The 17961-nt window shown below is 41.8% G+C and overlaps 1 protein-coding gene across 2 annotated transcripts in view; it reads right to left on the bottom strand.

Moving 5' to 3' along the window:
- Nucleotides 1-17961, bottom strand: part of Cntnap4 (contactin associated protein family member 4) — a 287727-nt gene that overhangs the window by 127395 nt on the left and 142371 nt on the right. For both annotated transcript variants that reach the window (XM_063278059.1, NM_001107432.1), the window contains exon 4: nt 10505-10652. In XM_063278059.1, the coding sequence (XP_063134129.1) occupies nt 10505-10652 (148 nt within the window). The remainder of the gene's footprint in view (nt 1-10504; nt 10653-17961) is intronic.

Genomic DNA, 17961 nt, shown 5'->3' with positions numbered 1-17961 from the left:
TCAAGTATGGCCAGGGCTTTCCAGTCAGTGTCACTATGGTCTTCCAGTTCAAAGCTCAATGTGTTCAACTGCTCCTCTACCTGGAAGAGCATGAGCTGCAAGAGTGGCCTTCTGAATATTACATGGATGCTAAGTCTCTAAAACTGTATCCTCTGCATCTCCCGCTGTCTCCTGGGTATGACATCCTAGGTCAACCAAAAATCAACCAAGGACTGGGGTGGAGGGAGCTTGAGCTCTCCATTGATAACCTTTATTTGGATTTCCCTTCTCAATTTCTGGCCTCTCTGGAAACCTGGAACTCTGGCCTCTGTCTCCCAAGTCTGCAATGACTGATAAACGTTCCACTTGTCCTTAGAAAATTGCCAGTTGATTATGAATCTCCTGGAATGTGCTTCTTGGCTTTATAGAATCCAATGCTTTCAAGTTTCTACCTGCTTTTAAATGAATTTCAGAGCTCTGAGGCAGTTTATAAAAAAAAAAATCTATCTAGTATGTTTACTTGTTATGGGCACTATGTCAACCCAATAAACGCTCTTCTTACTCAACATACCAAAAACGAAGTCATTCATCCTTTCTTCAAACATTTGTAATTACTGTAATCCATTCATTTATCCAAGGTCGCCAAATGGGCATGTTTTTAATACTATAATATTTTTAATATTAATTCCTAGTTAAAAGGAAAAAAAGAAACATTCCGTGTTATATTTGATAACTTCATATTACAGAATATTCTGAAGATTACGAAAGAAACATAGGTTTTATTTTATTACATTTCAAAATAAGAAATTGGCACCTTAATGTCTCTCATATGTGACTAATAGGGCTGTTAAAAATTATTATCATGGGACCAGTGAGATAGTAGGTAAAGGGCTTCCTGCCAAACCTGATGACCTGATGACCCAATGACCTGATTTCAGTCCATGGGACCCACATGGTAGAATGAGGGAATTATTTCTCACAAATTATCCTCCAATATGTACACGCACATGCGCGCGCGCGCACGCACACACACACACACACACACACACACACACACACAGAGTCACCATTAAACTAATATATATATATATATATTATATGAGAGAGAGAAGGTAGTATATTATTAAAAGCATGAGCTATAGAAATGTCTTGACAGTTAAAAGTTATTGCCTTCTTGCTGAAGTTCCAAATTTGGTCCCCACATCCGCATCTAACACCTAGCAAACACCTGTATCTCCAGTTCCAAAGGGTCCAACTTCCTCTTCTGGCTTCCATGGACACTGTGCTCACATGCACATTGAAATGCATGTACATATAATTTTCAAAACTAAAAATAAACCTTAAAAACAAACACTGTCATGAAACCCTTCCTTTACATATACTTGATATGTTTTAAAGTCCTGTAAATACCTCCTCCCCTGATGCCAAATGTTTCTGTTGTGGGATGGTAGGAGCCTGCTCAATTACTTCTGAATTCTTTGCACACACTTCTGAAGATTTTCATCATTTTCTTCTTTCTTCTAGCATTGTAATGCTAGTTGCGTGGCAGCATTGATAGAATATTACTTGCCAAGGAAAAATATTAGGACCATATAGAAGCTTTACAAAGAATGAGAGAATTTAGGCCCACTAGATGCTGGCTTCCTTTTCTGACACAAAATAGGATCCTTCAGCAATGTCTTATGGAGGAGCAGTTAGACAAGGAGCTGTGTCTAAGTTACCTGGTCAAACTTTCAGCAGTTATCATGAGAAACTTGCTCAATGCATATGGGTTCAATTCAATTACAACTTTCTTTTTTCATAAATGAACGGCTTTTAATTTTCTGTCCTAGCTAGGCACATGATTGAAGAGATAGAATCCTTAAAGCAGAAAAATTACTATCTTTTCTTTCTTTATTATAGTAGTTTGAGTAAAATTGTCCCCCATTGACCCATACATTTGAACATTTAGTCCAGGAAGTGGCATCTTTTGAGAAGGATTAGAAGGTGTGGCCTTGTTGGAGTAAGTGCATCACAGAAGGTGGGCTTTGAGGTTTTGAAAACCTACATTTGGCCCAGTGCTTTCTCTGCTTGAGGATCAGGATGCAGTTCTCAGCTACTGTTCCAGTGCCATTAGAGCTGTTATGCTCTTGCCATGCCCCTGCCATGATGTTAATTGGCTAAACCTGTGGGGCTGTAAGCAAGCCCACAATTACATAAATACTTTTTATAAGAGTTGCCATGGTCATGGTGTCTCTTCACAGCAATAAAACAGTGACTAAGACAAGTATTATTTTCACCCGTGGTAAGCTGTAATCTAGTGATGACACTGTTATACTCTGGATTTTAAGTGTCCTCTGAAGGTCTTCGTAGTCAAGGCTTGCTCCTAATACAGGCGGAAACATTAAGTAATACAGTCTAATAGCCAGTGTTTCACATGCTTCAAAAGACACTGTGAACCCTCTGCCTTTTCTCTCTTTTATTCACGCCCCAACTATGAGATGAGCAGCTTGACTACATGCTGTTGCAGCAAAGTACAGCTTTACCCCAGGCCCCAAATCAACAAGCCAATAGATTGTGAACCAAACTCCCAATGAACCAAAGCAACCCTTTCCCCCTCTTAGGTTGATGGTTTCATGTCTATTAGAATAACAGAAGCTAGCTCACAGTGTATAACTCCAGCTTTCAGGGTTTAGGGCATGATTAAATGTGCACTTCTATTTTTTTTTAAGTTAGTGTGAGCTTCATAATGATTGACTCATGTTCTCTTCAATGAATAAACCCCATAATTTCCTCTCACGTAGTCAATATTTAAGCCATTAGATACCATAGCTCAGTGCTTTTCTACATTTCTTCTCATCAAGTCTTCTCATGTGGTTCTCCCTATGCCCCGTTCCTCACTGTTAGAGGTTGGACATGCTGCTTAGAGGATGTGGAAAGCATCATCAAAATGCCTCTGTTCACTCTTCTGTCTACCAGGAAGACTGATTGACAGAAAGAGGAACCTGTTGTGAAGCAGGACAATGAGTACACACTGTGGAGAAGAAAGACTGCTTCGTGACATCCCGAGGTCTGAAAGTGGCCTATCAGGGAAGTTGAGAACACCTATTACTCGCTGGGGAAAGGTAATTATCTGGGTGGGAGAAAGAAGGCAGAGTATGGAGCAATTGCTATCGGCACCATGCAAAACCCCTCGGGCTAGAAATATCATGAAATCATGGCATGTCGCAGCAACAGAAATTAGTTTCAGTGTGGCTAAATAGTTGGATATTTTTATTCTGTGGTCAAGCAATAAAAAAAGACCATGGGCTACAAAGTCAGGATCCTTACTCAAGATTATAGACAAGGACTTTTAAGTGCAGATTAAGAACAAATGATGAGGCAAAACACTCAGAATTATGAACATGACCTCCTGTGGTCTAACCTCCACCCCTTAGGGCATGCTAAATACATGCACCCAGCAATTTTCTGATTTTACTTGCACCCCTGCGTTTGCCTTTGGAACACATAGTATCCCCTCATCTAATCATCAAAGGCTTAACTCTCTTTTTCCCTTCCGGTCTTCCATGACTTCTTCCTTCCATCCATCTCTTCTCTGGATCTATAAATGTGCTCACAACTGCAGGGCCCAACATTATCTAAAATTTATACTTTCTCTTTGATGCCATAAAATTTAGCTTCTGCTTCACTCATTGCTCAGGAGACAACTTCAGGTTCGCTGACATTAAAATAGACCAGGCTCTTTAATACGGATTTTCCACGTACCGGGCATCTCTTCATAATCGGTTGTTGCTCTAACTTGTTGGGGCAGAGGGCAATAAAAGTGCATGTGGGTCTCACAGTAGCCATTTTCCATGAAATAATCACAGGACGGCGTGAGTCTATAACTTTAGTAGGCACATGTATTAGACACAATGTGGAGAAGGTGGTTTTAAAAATGTGAAAAATAGGGCTCACTGGGTAAAGGTACTTGCTGCCAAGCCTGACAACCTAAGTTTGAACCTTAGGACCTATGTGGAAGGAAAGAGAGAACTGGGTCCTGAGAGTTTGTCTCTGACCTCCACATGTGCACCATTCTGCATGCACATGGGTGTGCATGTGAGTGCGCGCGCGCACACACACATACACACACACACACACACACACATACACGTGCACATGCATGCACATATATGTATGGCTGCACTAAATGTGACAAAATATACTAATTATAAAAGTAAATAAGTACATAGATGGCCTGCTCAAGTTGTAGAGAAGCATTTCCATTTTTCAGATGCACAGTTATTAAAATTTAACACTTCGTTATTTTGTTAGCAGTGACACAGAAGAACATTTTATGATTTACTAAGGAATTAATTTATGAATGTTTTGGCTCTATATTGTCAACCTAGAGGCTTGGAGTTGGCTCCATATTTCATAGGCACTCGAACTCAATGAGTTAGCAACAGGATTAATTATCCCTCTGTTCTCTTCAACAGCCTATTTGTTCTCCAATGCCCTGTCCCAGTAGATGATACCACCTTCTCAGTTTTCCAAATGCAATGACTCAGTGTCCCCTTACACAGTGACCGAGTTTTGATGCTTCAGTATCCTCAGGGAACTCTTGATATTCTCTCTCTCTCTCTCTCTCTCTCTCTCTCTCTCTCTCTCTCTCTCCCTCCCTCCCCCTCCCTTCCTCCCTCCCTTCCTCCCCCCTCCCTCCCTCTCTCTCTCTCCATTGATTAATGCTACAGTATGGTACACAAGTTGCCTTGTACAGATGGCATCAAAAGTCTCAAATTCTGTTTCTACCTACATATTTAACCCTCTAACCTATAATCATCATTTTAGTCTGAGTCATCACTGACAAATGCAAACTGCTCCTCTAGCCTAAGGAATGATGCCTCCCACAAGGGGCTGGCACCTCCTACATAAACTGACATAATTGAAATCTCCCCTCAGACATGTCTACCAACCATATAGGCAACCTCTTCACTGAAACTCTCTTCCCAGCTGATTCCAGGTTGGATCAAGTTGAGAATTGAAGCTAATTATCACATGACCCATCAACATTCTTTCCTTTATTTCACTGAATAGAATCGCTTTTTCATGGAATAAAATCAATTATTCCATGACCCATCAACCCTCTTTCCTGCATTTGACTGAATAGAATCACATTTTTTCTGTCTGGGATCTCCTCCAAGATTCCTATGTGAAAATACATCTTAATTTCAAAATGTACTGTTATCAACTTCTTTGTTCCTCACTTTTAAACGCTACAGCATTTCGCAAGCTACATTAGGTTGCATTTAATGAGTACACTGTATTTCAACATTGCACTGCCTATCTATAATTGATAAGATATATGCTATCTTAGAATTTATCTGTATAGTATATTTTATACAATATAGTATATATGTATACTTTATAAATAGTATATATAGTATACTATGTACTTAAAATATAATACATAGTATACAATATGTAGTAAAAGTTTCTCCTAGAAAACAATGTTAGTAATACTTATTTGTGAATAGATAGAAGATCCAAGTAGTTGTGAAGAATACTACCTTTGGACAGTGACGTCACTCATTTTAGATCTTAGGTCTAACTCGTGTTGTCTGATCTTGGACCAAGTTCCTAATTTTTCTATAGTCCCCTTTCTTCTATGTCAGATGTAAGGCACTTTGATGGGCAGTGCTCTTGAATAAACGGCCCAGACAAAGCCTATCCACAAACTATGTTAGGTGAGTACATATAGGAAGAAACAACCAGAGGAGGCTTGCTTCACTGAGCAGAGATGGCCATCTCATGGCTGTGATCCAGAAGGAAGACCTTGCCCTCACCCCAAATACCACTGTTTCCTATCTAAAGATGGTGTAGAAGAATGTTCTCCTATGTCTAATACAAATTCAGCCTGATCTTGTCTACACCACTCAAAAGAGTTAACAGACAAATCATAGCACTGAGTGCTTTGCCCTTTCATTCAAGAATAAGGAAGGCCCATGTTTCCGGCTATGTCTATGCCCAGTGACTGAAAGCAGGTCTATGGCTCGTTAGGTAGGAAATTCTGCTTGTCTCCTTCTATTCCTGCATAAAATAGTGAGATCCGAGTACCTATTCCTCTGTGTTATTCAAACTAAATGAGAAAATACCTACATGTAATGCTCTTTGGCTCATAATAGCTGTTCAACATGCGTTGACTTTATGGTATCATGTGTAATAAATTAATATTCATGAAAGAATGATGACATAAATAGTTGGGAAAATGTGATCCTGAGGATCATTCAGTCGAGGGATTAAAGTCAATATATCCAGCCCAGTCACTAACATCCATGCCAATTTTAAGTTGGTTTCTAGCTGCTGTCTTATGAGACTATCTACCCATTAAACTTATTACTTTGTATCTTTTAATAACTTAAAACCGCACAGCTATCATTTTATATCAGTTCCTATCATAGCATTTTATTCTATGTTTTTGACTTTAAACTATGCTAGTACTTATGTCACGGGTCAGTGAGAACAGGAGACTGATTGGCAGGCTGGTAAAGTGCTGGTTCTCAAAACAGTAAACATACTCACAAAAAATAAAGAAAGAAAAAAGAGTGTTCCAAAGAGTCATAGACCTCGGACACTGGGGAATCACTTAGCTTATCCACAGTCAGGTGGCATCAGAGAGAACCCAAAGAACTGTCAACGTCAGTAGGCACTGTCCTGCAGGCATTATAAGTAACAATTCGGTTTCAGCAAAACAGCATGGGATTGACAGTCAAAATTCAAAAGGTGCTTCATTTCGTCAGGACTCAGTTTACCCAGGGAAACGTAAGAATTAGATTAGACTGTGTTGAAAAAAATATGATCCATATCACAGTGTGTCCACAAGCAATGTCAGCTCTTACTCCGCTATGGTAAATATTTTGCATAATGAATGATCCATACAGAATGCAGTTGTCAACACAAAGCAGTCTGGTTTTCTTTCCCTTCGTTGGCCACCTGATGCATGTATGAGTTTGGCTAACTTCCAGGATATAAAGACAGGCTGGGGAAATGGACTATGGTAGAGCACTTGTCTAGTGCATAGCAGGTGCTAAATTTAATCCCCCAATAAATAACAACAAAAACAACAACAACAATAATAATAAAACAACATTTCAGAAATACGTCTGTTTGTCCAAGTTCTAGCTTCTGGAACTTGATTACTGTAGGCTATTTTTTAAAGGGTGATTTGTTTTCCAGGTCTGGAAATTATAAAATAAGAAACTGACACACCCAGAGCAGCTAAGAGGCACCATGGAAGCCAAGAAAGCCAGCGGTCCAGCTGGGCAGATGGTGAAAAGAAAGCTACCCCAGAACTCATCTCGCTGATCCCGCAGCTGGAGGACGCAATAGCTCAAGTCCTGGGCTCCAGGAGCCTTGGCTGTAAGCCCAGCTCTGCCACTTCCTGTCCGTGTAGCGTGTGAAAGTCAACCGACCCAAGCCTTCGTTCTCTTTTGTGCAAAGGGAAAAACGGAAGAGTTATCATGGGATGGCTTCTTGGGTTCCTTTGAGACATCATGCATGTCTTTGTACAGTGTCTATAAGAAGCACCCACGTGAAAAGCCTGACACAGTGGTACGTGTCTATAGTCACAGCATTGGAATGGAGGCACAGAAGAATCTCTGTGGGCTCCCAAGAAAGTCTACTGGAGTCAGTGAACTCCAGGTTCTATATGATAGAGAGAGCGAGAGAGAAAGACAGAGAGAGACAGAGAGACACAGAGAGAGACAGAGAGAGGGAGAGAGACAGAGACAGAGACAGAGAGACAGAAGACAGAGACAGAGAGTCAGAAAGACAGAGACAGAAAGAGACAGAGACAGAGAGAGAGACAGACAGAGAGAGAGACAGAGAGAGATGCAAGCAAACAAGAAACAAAGAAAAATAATAGAGGAAGACCCCTGATGACAACCTCTGGCCTCCACACACATGGGCACATGCAACTACACATACCTAAGCATGCAGAAAAACACACACATGTTGCACATACACACAAAGAAACACCCTAGTGCATGTAATAAGCACTCAGGCAAGTTTTTTTTTAGCATTAGAAATATTAATGCTATTAATACTGTTATTGGCGCCATTGCTAATTAAATTACTGTTACATCAAATATCATTACAATTGTTCTAGAAGCCTAAAGGGGGAAAAATCCTGTTGACTGATGATATCATTGGGTAGCAGGTACATCGTTAAAATACCAGGAGCCCCAAGCAGTCTGTACAATATGACCTCTTGGCCAGACAGAGTTTTTCAAATTTCATCAATGGTCTGGAAGGTTGACCTACCAACTAAGAGCATAAGCTGCACTTCCAGAGGACCCTAGCTCCCTCCTGAGAAACCACACTGGTTGACTCACAGCTCCCTGTAACTCAAGCGCCAGGGAATCTGACGCTGTCTTCTGACCTCCAAAGGGATTTTCACATCCTCGCATATATACACATATCCACACAGAGATACACAGCTAAACTTGTTGTGGTAAAAATAAAAAAGGGTGCGGCCGGTTCCCGTGCGTACCCTAGCGGTTGCGCACTAGCTAGTTCCGGCTCCAGCATGCCACCGGAACTAGCACTAATTTATCTCAGCGGCTCCACGCTGCCCCTAAGCACTCTGACCCGGACAGTCTTCGAGCAGTCCCAGCTACGTACCCAGTCAAGCCGCCCTGCCCTCACTCACAGCTCTCTTACTGTGGACTCTGCTTACATTCCCAGCAGCAGCGGCTACCCTTCCTAATTCTCTGCGAACCAACCGCTCTGCTGCTGCTCTGTTTACATTCCCAGCATACACGTCTGAGTAGTTACGGTATAAACTCCCAGCAACGCGTTAAAATCAAGACTCAACAAACTACAGCCCAACAATCAGATTTATATGTTGAATTCTCAATCCACAATACACCCACACAATAAACATACAACCAATTGATAAAGATATAAACCACCCACCTAGATAAATTTGCCTACAGAGATCCATCCCAACTACCTTGGCAATTCAAGACCACCCCGATCTGGGGTCATCTTTCTCCATCTCCACCTTCTCTCTCCTCCTTCTCTCCTGCCTTACAAAAACTTTGTCCCGGCCTTATTTCTTACTGTCCAATCATGGCCTTGACCTAACTGGTGCCAGCCCTAACCTGCATATAGACATCAACCTCCATAAACTAATAAAAAAAAACCAAAATTTTGAAGACCTCTTCCACTCAACTGACTTCTTTATGACATTTGCTTTTCTTTCCTGTTAGTAAAAGGAAGCAGAACCTAGCCAGGATAATATCCTGAGGTGACATAAAACTTTAGTGGCAAAAAATACAATAAAAAAATAAAAATAAATAAAATTTCACTAGAGGGCTGGAGAGGTGGCTCAGTGTTTAAGAGCACTGGCTGCTCTTCCAGAGGTCCTGAGTTCAATTCCCAGCAACCACATAGTGGCTCACAACCATCTGTAATGGGATCCGATGCCCTCTTCTGGCTTGTCTGAAGACAGTTATGGTGTACTTATATACATAAAATAAATCTTGAAAAAAATTTCACTAGAGGGGTAATGATGTAGTAAAATCAAACAGTCCTGGGTTTGATCCTGGAGTTTCCCAAGTGTTAGTTGTAAGACACTGGGTCAACACATGAATCTTTCCAAACCCCAGCTTGTTTGCCTGATTGCTGTAGATTGTGTTAACTGACTTAGTAGTCTATAATAACAGAGTCCCTCACAGGTGGTATGGCTCGAGTAGTCTCTTCCCCACATGAAAAAAAAAACAAATAAATAAACAAACAAAAACATGTAATAAGATGCCTCATTAGGGGGAACCTAAGTGAAATCTGTGGTTTCTACTTTTCTTTTCTTTTTTTTATGTGAAATCACTTCAAAGACATTTATATTCTGGCAGAGGTCTTCCCTGTCTCTTTTAATTTATTCTGAGGGCACAGCATATTTAAAAATGAGTTCCTTGGGATACTATTTTTTAGGCTACAGAGAAAAAGACTCAGCTTTCGTACAAGCTGGCTGGTCCTACATACTAAATGGCCTAACACCTCTTTTCTTTTTGGGACAGGGTTTCTCTGTGTAGTCCCGGCTGTCCTGGAACTCTCTCTGTAGAGCAGCCTGGCCTTGAACTCATAGAGATCCACGTGTTTCTGCCCCCCCAAGTGCTAAGTGGGCACCACCACCACACAGCTTTTTCTCCTTTCTTAAAAGACGGGGTCCCAACATGAAGCTTCAAGTATACTGGGGAAGATGCAATATTCAAATACTCAGACTGCTTTAGTAATGATAGCTTTGTAATGTACACACACACACACACACACACACACACACACACACACGCACACACACACTTACTTCATCCCTGAATTAAAATGTAAAAGTTGAACACTCCTATAAAAATTAGCACAGTGTGGTCCCAAGAGTCGTCTTGCGCTGAAATCTTTCCCGTCCGGCGTCTTTCTTCATACGGACAGAGTTGATTTCAGGGTACCGTTTGGCTTTTCAAGCACCGCCTTTGATACCTATTGCCATCCGTGGGGTAAACGAAACACTTACGGTATGCACACCCGAACACCTCGATGCGCATCGCGATTCTGCCCTTCGGGTTCCATTCCAGAGGAATGAAGCGCAGAAACCTGGCTTTGATTGAAGGCTGGAGTCTATAGTACACGACGCTGTCCGCGTTTGCGTTTCCAGAAAAACCCTGGAAGAAAAGGAAAAGAAGGATCTCTCGGTATCTGGAGACTGTGAGTATCACCCGGAATGAAGGCCTGTGTGCAAAGCCAGCCTTTTCCCTTTTTTCCCCCCTCTGTGAAAAGTGCCACTTTCTTTAAGGAAATCAGATGAACCGTTTGTCTCTCCATGCACAAAGTGACTGTTACCTCCGTTTCTTTGTATTAGGAGAAGTTTTAAATTACAATCGCGCCCATTAAAGCAGCTTTCAGCGACGATACCCTCGATAAAAATTGCTTCGGCAAAACACGGATTAAACGTAAAAGCGTGCGCGCGCCAGTGGCTTGCCAGCGCTGCAATCTTAGCGTGCAGAAGGCGAGAAAATAATCTCTCAGTATTGAAAAACTATTACCTGATTCAGCAAAGAAATTGCTCACCTGTTTCAGCTACTGCGCTTTCTCGGCTCCCTCATTAGCATAAACAAAAGCCTCCCCCAAGTAGGAACCACACTCTATAAGAGTCGCTAAGCTTCATCAGCAGACTGCCTCAGACTTGTCCAGAGCCATAAAGGGATACTGGAAGCAATGAGAATTTGGAAAGACCTGCGATTAGACTTACAGACTCTGGCTCTGGAAAACGAGAGAGACCTTTGGAATGATGCTAAGCCAGCACAGTCAAATTGCAGATGAGGAAATTAAAGGTCAGGAAGGTGAGAAAAAAATCACTGGCGTCTGCAAAACCATTACCCTGAGTAAGCCTATGTTCCTTCCGCAGTATTAGGGCACATTCGCTCATGTATCACTTCCTGGCAACATTCATAGAACTCGAAACCCTGGCTACTTAAAACGCTTTTAAAGATTTCTTTATTTTTATTTTATACGTGTCTGTGTGTAGGTTCGCAAGCCGTGTACATGGCTGGTGCTTGGGAAATGCAGAAGAGGGCACCAGATCCACTGAAATTGGAATTTCCGTTGTAAGAGTCCCTATGGGGGCCGGGAACCATATATGTGACATCCACAAGAGCAGCCAGTGTTCTTATGTGCTGAGTCATACCTCCAGCCCGGAGGTCTGTTTATCTGCCACATCATGGGACTTTGCAAATGAAGAAATCAGTGTGAAAGAGAAACCTTTCCCATCACTCATATTTCATCATTATTTCTTTTCCACCCCCTCCTCCAATTCTTCCTTTCTTTTTGGTTACACTATCCTAATTTGTATATGTAGGAATGACATAGGAAAGATGCTATTTCCTATGCAGGCTGATGATGCTCGTCTCCTTAAAGCTACTCAATCAACAAGGGACCAGCCGGGAAGGCTAAGAGGCAGGCAGCAGGTTCCAGTATTGCTAATTGGTAGTACTATTTACCAAAGTATTTTTCTACTACATTCTTTTAAAATAATGTTGCGGGTTTTGAAATCAACTGTCATTAACTCCCTGAGTGATCGGTGCGTTTCTCCTGTTCCGTCAGCATCCCATTCTCCCGGTTTTCGGGCTGGCAGGCCACACGCTTTTCCACAGCTGTACATTTCTACCTGCAAATTAAATCTGAAACCTGGCACCTGTGCGAGCTAATCCTCTTCTTCTACTCGACTGTATTTGGCACCAGCTAAGAAACAAACGTTGGCGCGCATCCGTGAGATGGTTTTCCAGGAAGAAAGACTGACTGTCAGTGTGGGTTGGGACCCTCCCCTGAATAGAAGTGTCAAGTGGAGAAACCAAGCTCAGCTCTGTGGGGTCTGTCAAACTCTGCTTCCTGGCCGAGGCTCTGGCTGCCACAGTGTCCCCTCCATGATGGACTTAACTCTCAAGCCATAAACCAAAAATAACCTCTTCCCCTCACTTACTTGTTGATGGGTGCATGGTCACTGAGACAACATGTCTTACCGTCTCTACTACCACCATCCAGTCTCACAAAGCATGTTCCCATCAGAACGGTCATCAAAACCTGGTCTTAAAACTCACCACTGGGATGTAGCCCCACTGACTCTCCTTGAAAAGGTCTGACTCAGTCCTGATTAAAGCCATTCGTTGCAAGGAAGACAACTGTGTACAGTCACTTCCTGTTTCGGCTCTCCTTACCGCCTCCACCAGAGACGGCCTTGTTCGTGATAACGTCAGATCTTCCTGTTCTTCCTTCTCTGGGTTTCTCGTCCTCTGCAGGAGGGAGGGTCCTTTCCTGTTTACCCCTTTTCAGACTTATTTATCGTACCCTGCTAGCAGGAGTGCTCCACTAAACCATCCTACGCGTCCCTCCAGCTACAGTGAAATCCAGTTTGCCTCAAAGTAGGTGTCTCAGACATACTTGATCCCCGGGAATGTTCTTCGTGGACTTTTCGTCATCACTGTTGCTTACTGGTGCAGTTCTGCTGTGTACCTGCCTGGGCTGCAGCCGTTTCCCCGAATATAATAGGAAAATAGTATTCAACCGTACTGATCCTTCAACTCTGACCATCAGCCCTTTCAGAAAGCTGCAGCCTGTTTCCTGTTTCACTGGTCAAAATATTTTTACTAAGGATTAGGTAAGAAAGGTTATCCCACCATGCCCACCTTAGTGGCTTGCATTTCTGAGTAGATCATGAGAACCTACCTAAAATTTGGACATCCATGTGGTCGAATTTTTCTTTTAGGAGGGTCGAGGCAGGGTAGTCTTCCCCAACTTGAGCTCCACATTAAATCTTTCAGTGTACAGCCAACAGGCACGGCTGTGTTTGTGTGTAAGCCCATGCACACACCATATAAACATATATGCACGTGTCACACAGACCCTAGGCATTGGTATGTGTGTGCGTGCATGTGAACACAAGTATATGCGTCTGTTATGATGACCCCAGGCACTGATGTGTGTACACGTGTGAACATGTCTTCTGTTTGCCTGGATCATGAATACCCTAGACCTTGATATGTGTATACATGCCTGTATATTCATGTTATGGTGACCTTAGGCACATATACATATGTGTGCACACATGCATGTGTGTGTGTATGTGTATGTGTGCCTGTTAACCAGCTCATTTGCAAGCATAGCTGAGATGCTGGTCTCCAGATACTGGATTCTAAAGTGACACTATCAGTTTAGCACATATCCTTGATTCTATTTCCTGGGTGCCACTGGCAGAATAATGTAATCTGTACTTACAATCCCTTGCCAAGTGAACAGGTGGATGATTAATTAAATGACCTTCCAAAAGACACCACATTTCCCCCCTAAAATTAACAGAATTTCACACATTCAGATAGATGCACTGCAAGGATCTCAGCGTAAGGGACGGGGAGGAAGAGATTCCCACACTGACAGTGACAGCAGATGGGTGAATGACTCGGGGAATGCCTGTGGACAGCAGTGTTTGATTTTTTACCTGATTGGCTCCTAGGTTATTTAAATTTTTAAACATGAAGTGAAAATATAAAATATATATAATTTGCATAAGTAATACAAATCTCTTCCCTGGCACAGTAAAAATTTTAGCAGCTCTCTCCCTCTCTCTGACAGAATCCTGAAGCTGAAGACTGTAGAACGTGAGGTTTTTTAAATAGCCGGTTTTCTTTTTTTTTAATATTTTTTTTTAAAAATTAAGACATTACTACAGGAAGGGCAGGCAGTTGCTGTGGCTGGCAGAAGCATCCTTTAGGAACACTCAGAGACCTTAAAACATCTTCCCACTGCAAAGTCATTTAGAAAAATATAACGTTACTATTTTTCACATCTAAAGTAGACAGAAAGCATTTGCTTTCTGCCGCCCAACCTGTTTACCTTTGTGAAATCCCCAAATAACCAGGATTCGGTTTTTTAACTCAATGCTCACAGAGAAACTTTTCAGAACGTCTGTAGGGTGGAGGTCTGATCCTGCAGTACCTTATAAATGAAAATTTCAAGGCTTACTGTCAAGTTTTAAATGCATCAGCTATCCCTACGAGACAGTCTTCAGTCTGTTATGAAAAAAATGTTTTTTACATACCATCAAAATTCATAAAGAAGCACACAGATTTCTTCGTTGGTTTTGTTTTGTTCTTTAAGAAGGACAGGGCCTCACTGTGTAGCCAAGGCTGGCTTCAAACTCAGCATCCTCCTGCCTCAGTTTATAAATACTGGGATCCAGTTGCCAGCAAGAAACGCATGGGTTTAAATGTCTCATTTTTCTCTCTTTTTGTTTTCCTTTTGTTTATTTTTGAGGTCATAATTTTAATTATGACATTTCTCCTTTTTCTTTACTCCTTCAAAAAAAATTGTATTGCACTAACAAATTTATCCCTTCCTTCAGAGTTCGGTTTACAGTCAGAGTCCATTAGGTGCACCTCAGAACTGCAGGAAATTGGTTTTCTCACCTCACAGGTGAAAGCAGCCTAGAGTGTGCATTTCAAGTGCACGCTACTGCGATTAGAACGTGAAAAGTCTCCCGCAGGCTCACACAGTTGAACGCTTGCTCCCGGTTCCAGCTGTTCAATACAGCAAAAGGTTTTAGAGGAGTGGGTTCGCTGGAGGAATGGCTGTTCCGAGGTGTGTAGACCTTCGAGTCTACAGCACAATTCTGCTTCATGGCCTGTCTCTCTTTCTGGTCTCCCAAGATATGAGCAAGCAACTGCTACCCTTTCCCTCAGCCACAGAACTGCCTAGAGTCATGGCTTCCATGAATACTGTCGTAGTTCTGCAAACCATAAGCCAAATCAAATCTCTCCCCTTGAGTGGCCTCATTAGGAGTTTGGTTGCTGTAACAGGAAAAGCAGCTAATGGGTCTGCAAGGCTAAGTCTGCCGCCTTCCTATGGCAGAAAGAAGTCCTTCTCTTTACAGCTTCCTATTTAATCTCACAAGTTTTCAGGAAGAACATAAACTTAGAAGTGTCTGCTAGGGTTAAGAAGGAGAAGAAATAATGTCTTTTAGTCCACTGGGCTGTACTCACAAGCTAACTGAGGAACCCACACCAAGTCTGTTTTTCTGTTTTGTGCATGTGGGTTTGTTGATGTTGCTTTGTTTGGGAGGGTTTGTTCTGTTTTTGGTTGTTTTCGTTTTATTTGTTTTGTGTTTGATTCCAGGCCTGCTCCACAGTCCTGTAAGTCAGAGGCACAAGAGGAGAGCCTACTACTATAATTGTCTTTTCCCAACTGGTCTTCTAAATGCTCCTGTTAGTGCTGGACTTGGCCTTCACCAAAGAAGAGTCCCACTACAGTGGTCCTGAGCGAATGTAGAACGCAGTAACTGGTCAAATGCCTAGAATGTATGATGCTGATGTCATTGGCCCTGACGGGATATATAGACCACGCTTTCCAAAGCTCAAGGAAGGTTTTCAAATCGTAAACAGAAAAAGTTTATGAGCCGGAGGACAGAGGGATACACAGCAAATAATAATGATTAATAATGTTATTATTAATATTAATAAATCCTCTGGATATTGCATATTCACCGTTCTTGAACTCTATTGCAGCTATGTTTACCGGCACAAAGGTACACAAGATTGGGTCCTGCCCATCAACATTTCATCATGGATGAAGGAGGGGACTCATGAGGCCCCAGTCCTCCCTCAGGGACTATTAGCTCTTAATAGTTGCTGGGAGAAGGACTGTCAAATATTTTCTTTAGTGCTCTAGCCACCGGTAAGTTGCATATGCTCCAGCGACTACCCTACCCAGACCCATGCAAGCAATTCTAGACTCAATGGGTCATACCTAGCGCCCAGGGACAGAAGATATGAAAGCAGGGCATCTTATTGGGAGGAAGAAATGATTTAGTGGAAAAGAAAAACAGATAAGAAAGCTGAAGGAGGGTGGAAAATTACTAAAATCTACTATATATGAATATGAAGGTGTCAAATAATTATCTTTGAAGTCTATTTCCAATCATTCTAATTCTGGGGCCTAAAATGTCTAAAGTTAAGACCGGCAGATTAAATCTCTGCTTAGGACCACACCTTGCACTGTAGAATTCGGTCTTTCTACTAAATCCTCACATGGTAGAAAGGACAGAGGACCTCCCATAGCTCCCATGAGTCTTTTTGAGAAATGTACTAGTCTTATTGCCATGAACACCCTGAACCCAATCATATCCCTGCATTCCCTACGCCCAGAAGGCCACAGCCTTAAAGATTAGGGTTCCAACCTGCAAGGCTTGGAGGAGGCGAGCATCCAGACTACAGCACAAAGCAACTGTGCTCTACGTTATCAATTTAAATGTCTTCAGCACAAAAAAATTTGTCACTCAGGGTAGGACACAGCTGAAGCGTTTTGTGCAGCTTTACTGTTGGTGACAACCCTGCAAAGCGGTTATTTTTGTACCCACTTTACAACAGAGGAAAATGAAAATTATAGAGGTTAGGCGTGGAAAGTCACACAGCTAGAAAGTGGCTAAGTAAGAATTTAATTCCAGGCTGCTCCAAGTCCAAAGCTCATAATTTAGTGAAGTCATCAAAAAAAAAAAAAAAAAAAAGGCAGCAGAACACAGATGCAAAAACACCTACCCTGGGGGAAGTGTGACTTGTTTTCTAAAGTGTTTCCCTCTTTAGTCCATATTTAACCAGTTCATAAACAGTTCATATATAACATACTTCATACGTCTGAGAATAATGACACTGAGCTGGGACTCAGCTCTACCCACCGACTTCTATAAAATGAAGATGCTTGTAAGCCACACATTTTCTCTAACTTCTCCTGTAGAAGAGTAAAAGTCAAAGGCACTGTTCCTAAGACTCTTGCCTTCATAGATACAGAAGAACGTCAGATGCTGTGTCATGGCGTCATGTGTGAAATGTCTAGAAGTAAAATTTAGGTAGATGTGATAAAAATTGAAAAGCTTAATTAGACTGTTGTTTTCTGTTTGACTTGATGACTTACATACTCTACCAGCTGTTCATAGATGACTTGGAAATATATTTTAAGCATGACAGGGATATAGTTTACTGGTGTGGAGCTTGCCTAGTATGTGCAATGCCTTGGGTTTGATCTTCAGGGGTGAAAATTATAGGCAGCCAAGATAATTCATGAGTTAGTGAGTTTAAAAATTTCCCAGGATCTTAAAGACTTTCCTGAGTGATTCTAAAGTTTATAGCAAGGTAGAATGGTGCTAATTTCTTTTTCAAATATTAATTGAACAAGCCATGTATAAAAGCCAGGATGTTTAAGAAACCACTGCCTGTGGCAATTCACACGGAGCTATGAAATCTTACTGTCATAAATCAGAAACAGGAGGCCCGTTATACATAGTTACATAGCAGACTCAGACTGCATATAAATTGATCCAACTCCAGCCAAAATAAACAGCAGCGAGAGTTGAAATTCAACGCAACAAACAGACAGGCAAACATGAGAATCCCCTTGTCATTATTGATCTCCTTTATTACCAGAATTCCAGTG

This window comes from Rattus norvegicus, chromosome 19 (assembly GCF_036323735.1).
Source record: "Rattus norvegicus strain BN/NHsdMcwi chromosome 19, GRCr8, whole genome shotgun sequence".
NCBI lineage: Eukaryota > Metazoa > Chordata > Mammalia > Rodentia > Muridae > Rattus > Rattus norvegicus.
Note: the sequence above shows the minus strand (reverse complement) of the source record. Positions and strands in the feature narration are given on the sequence as shown.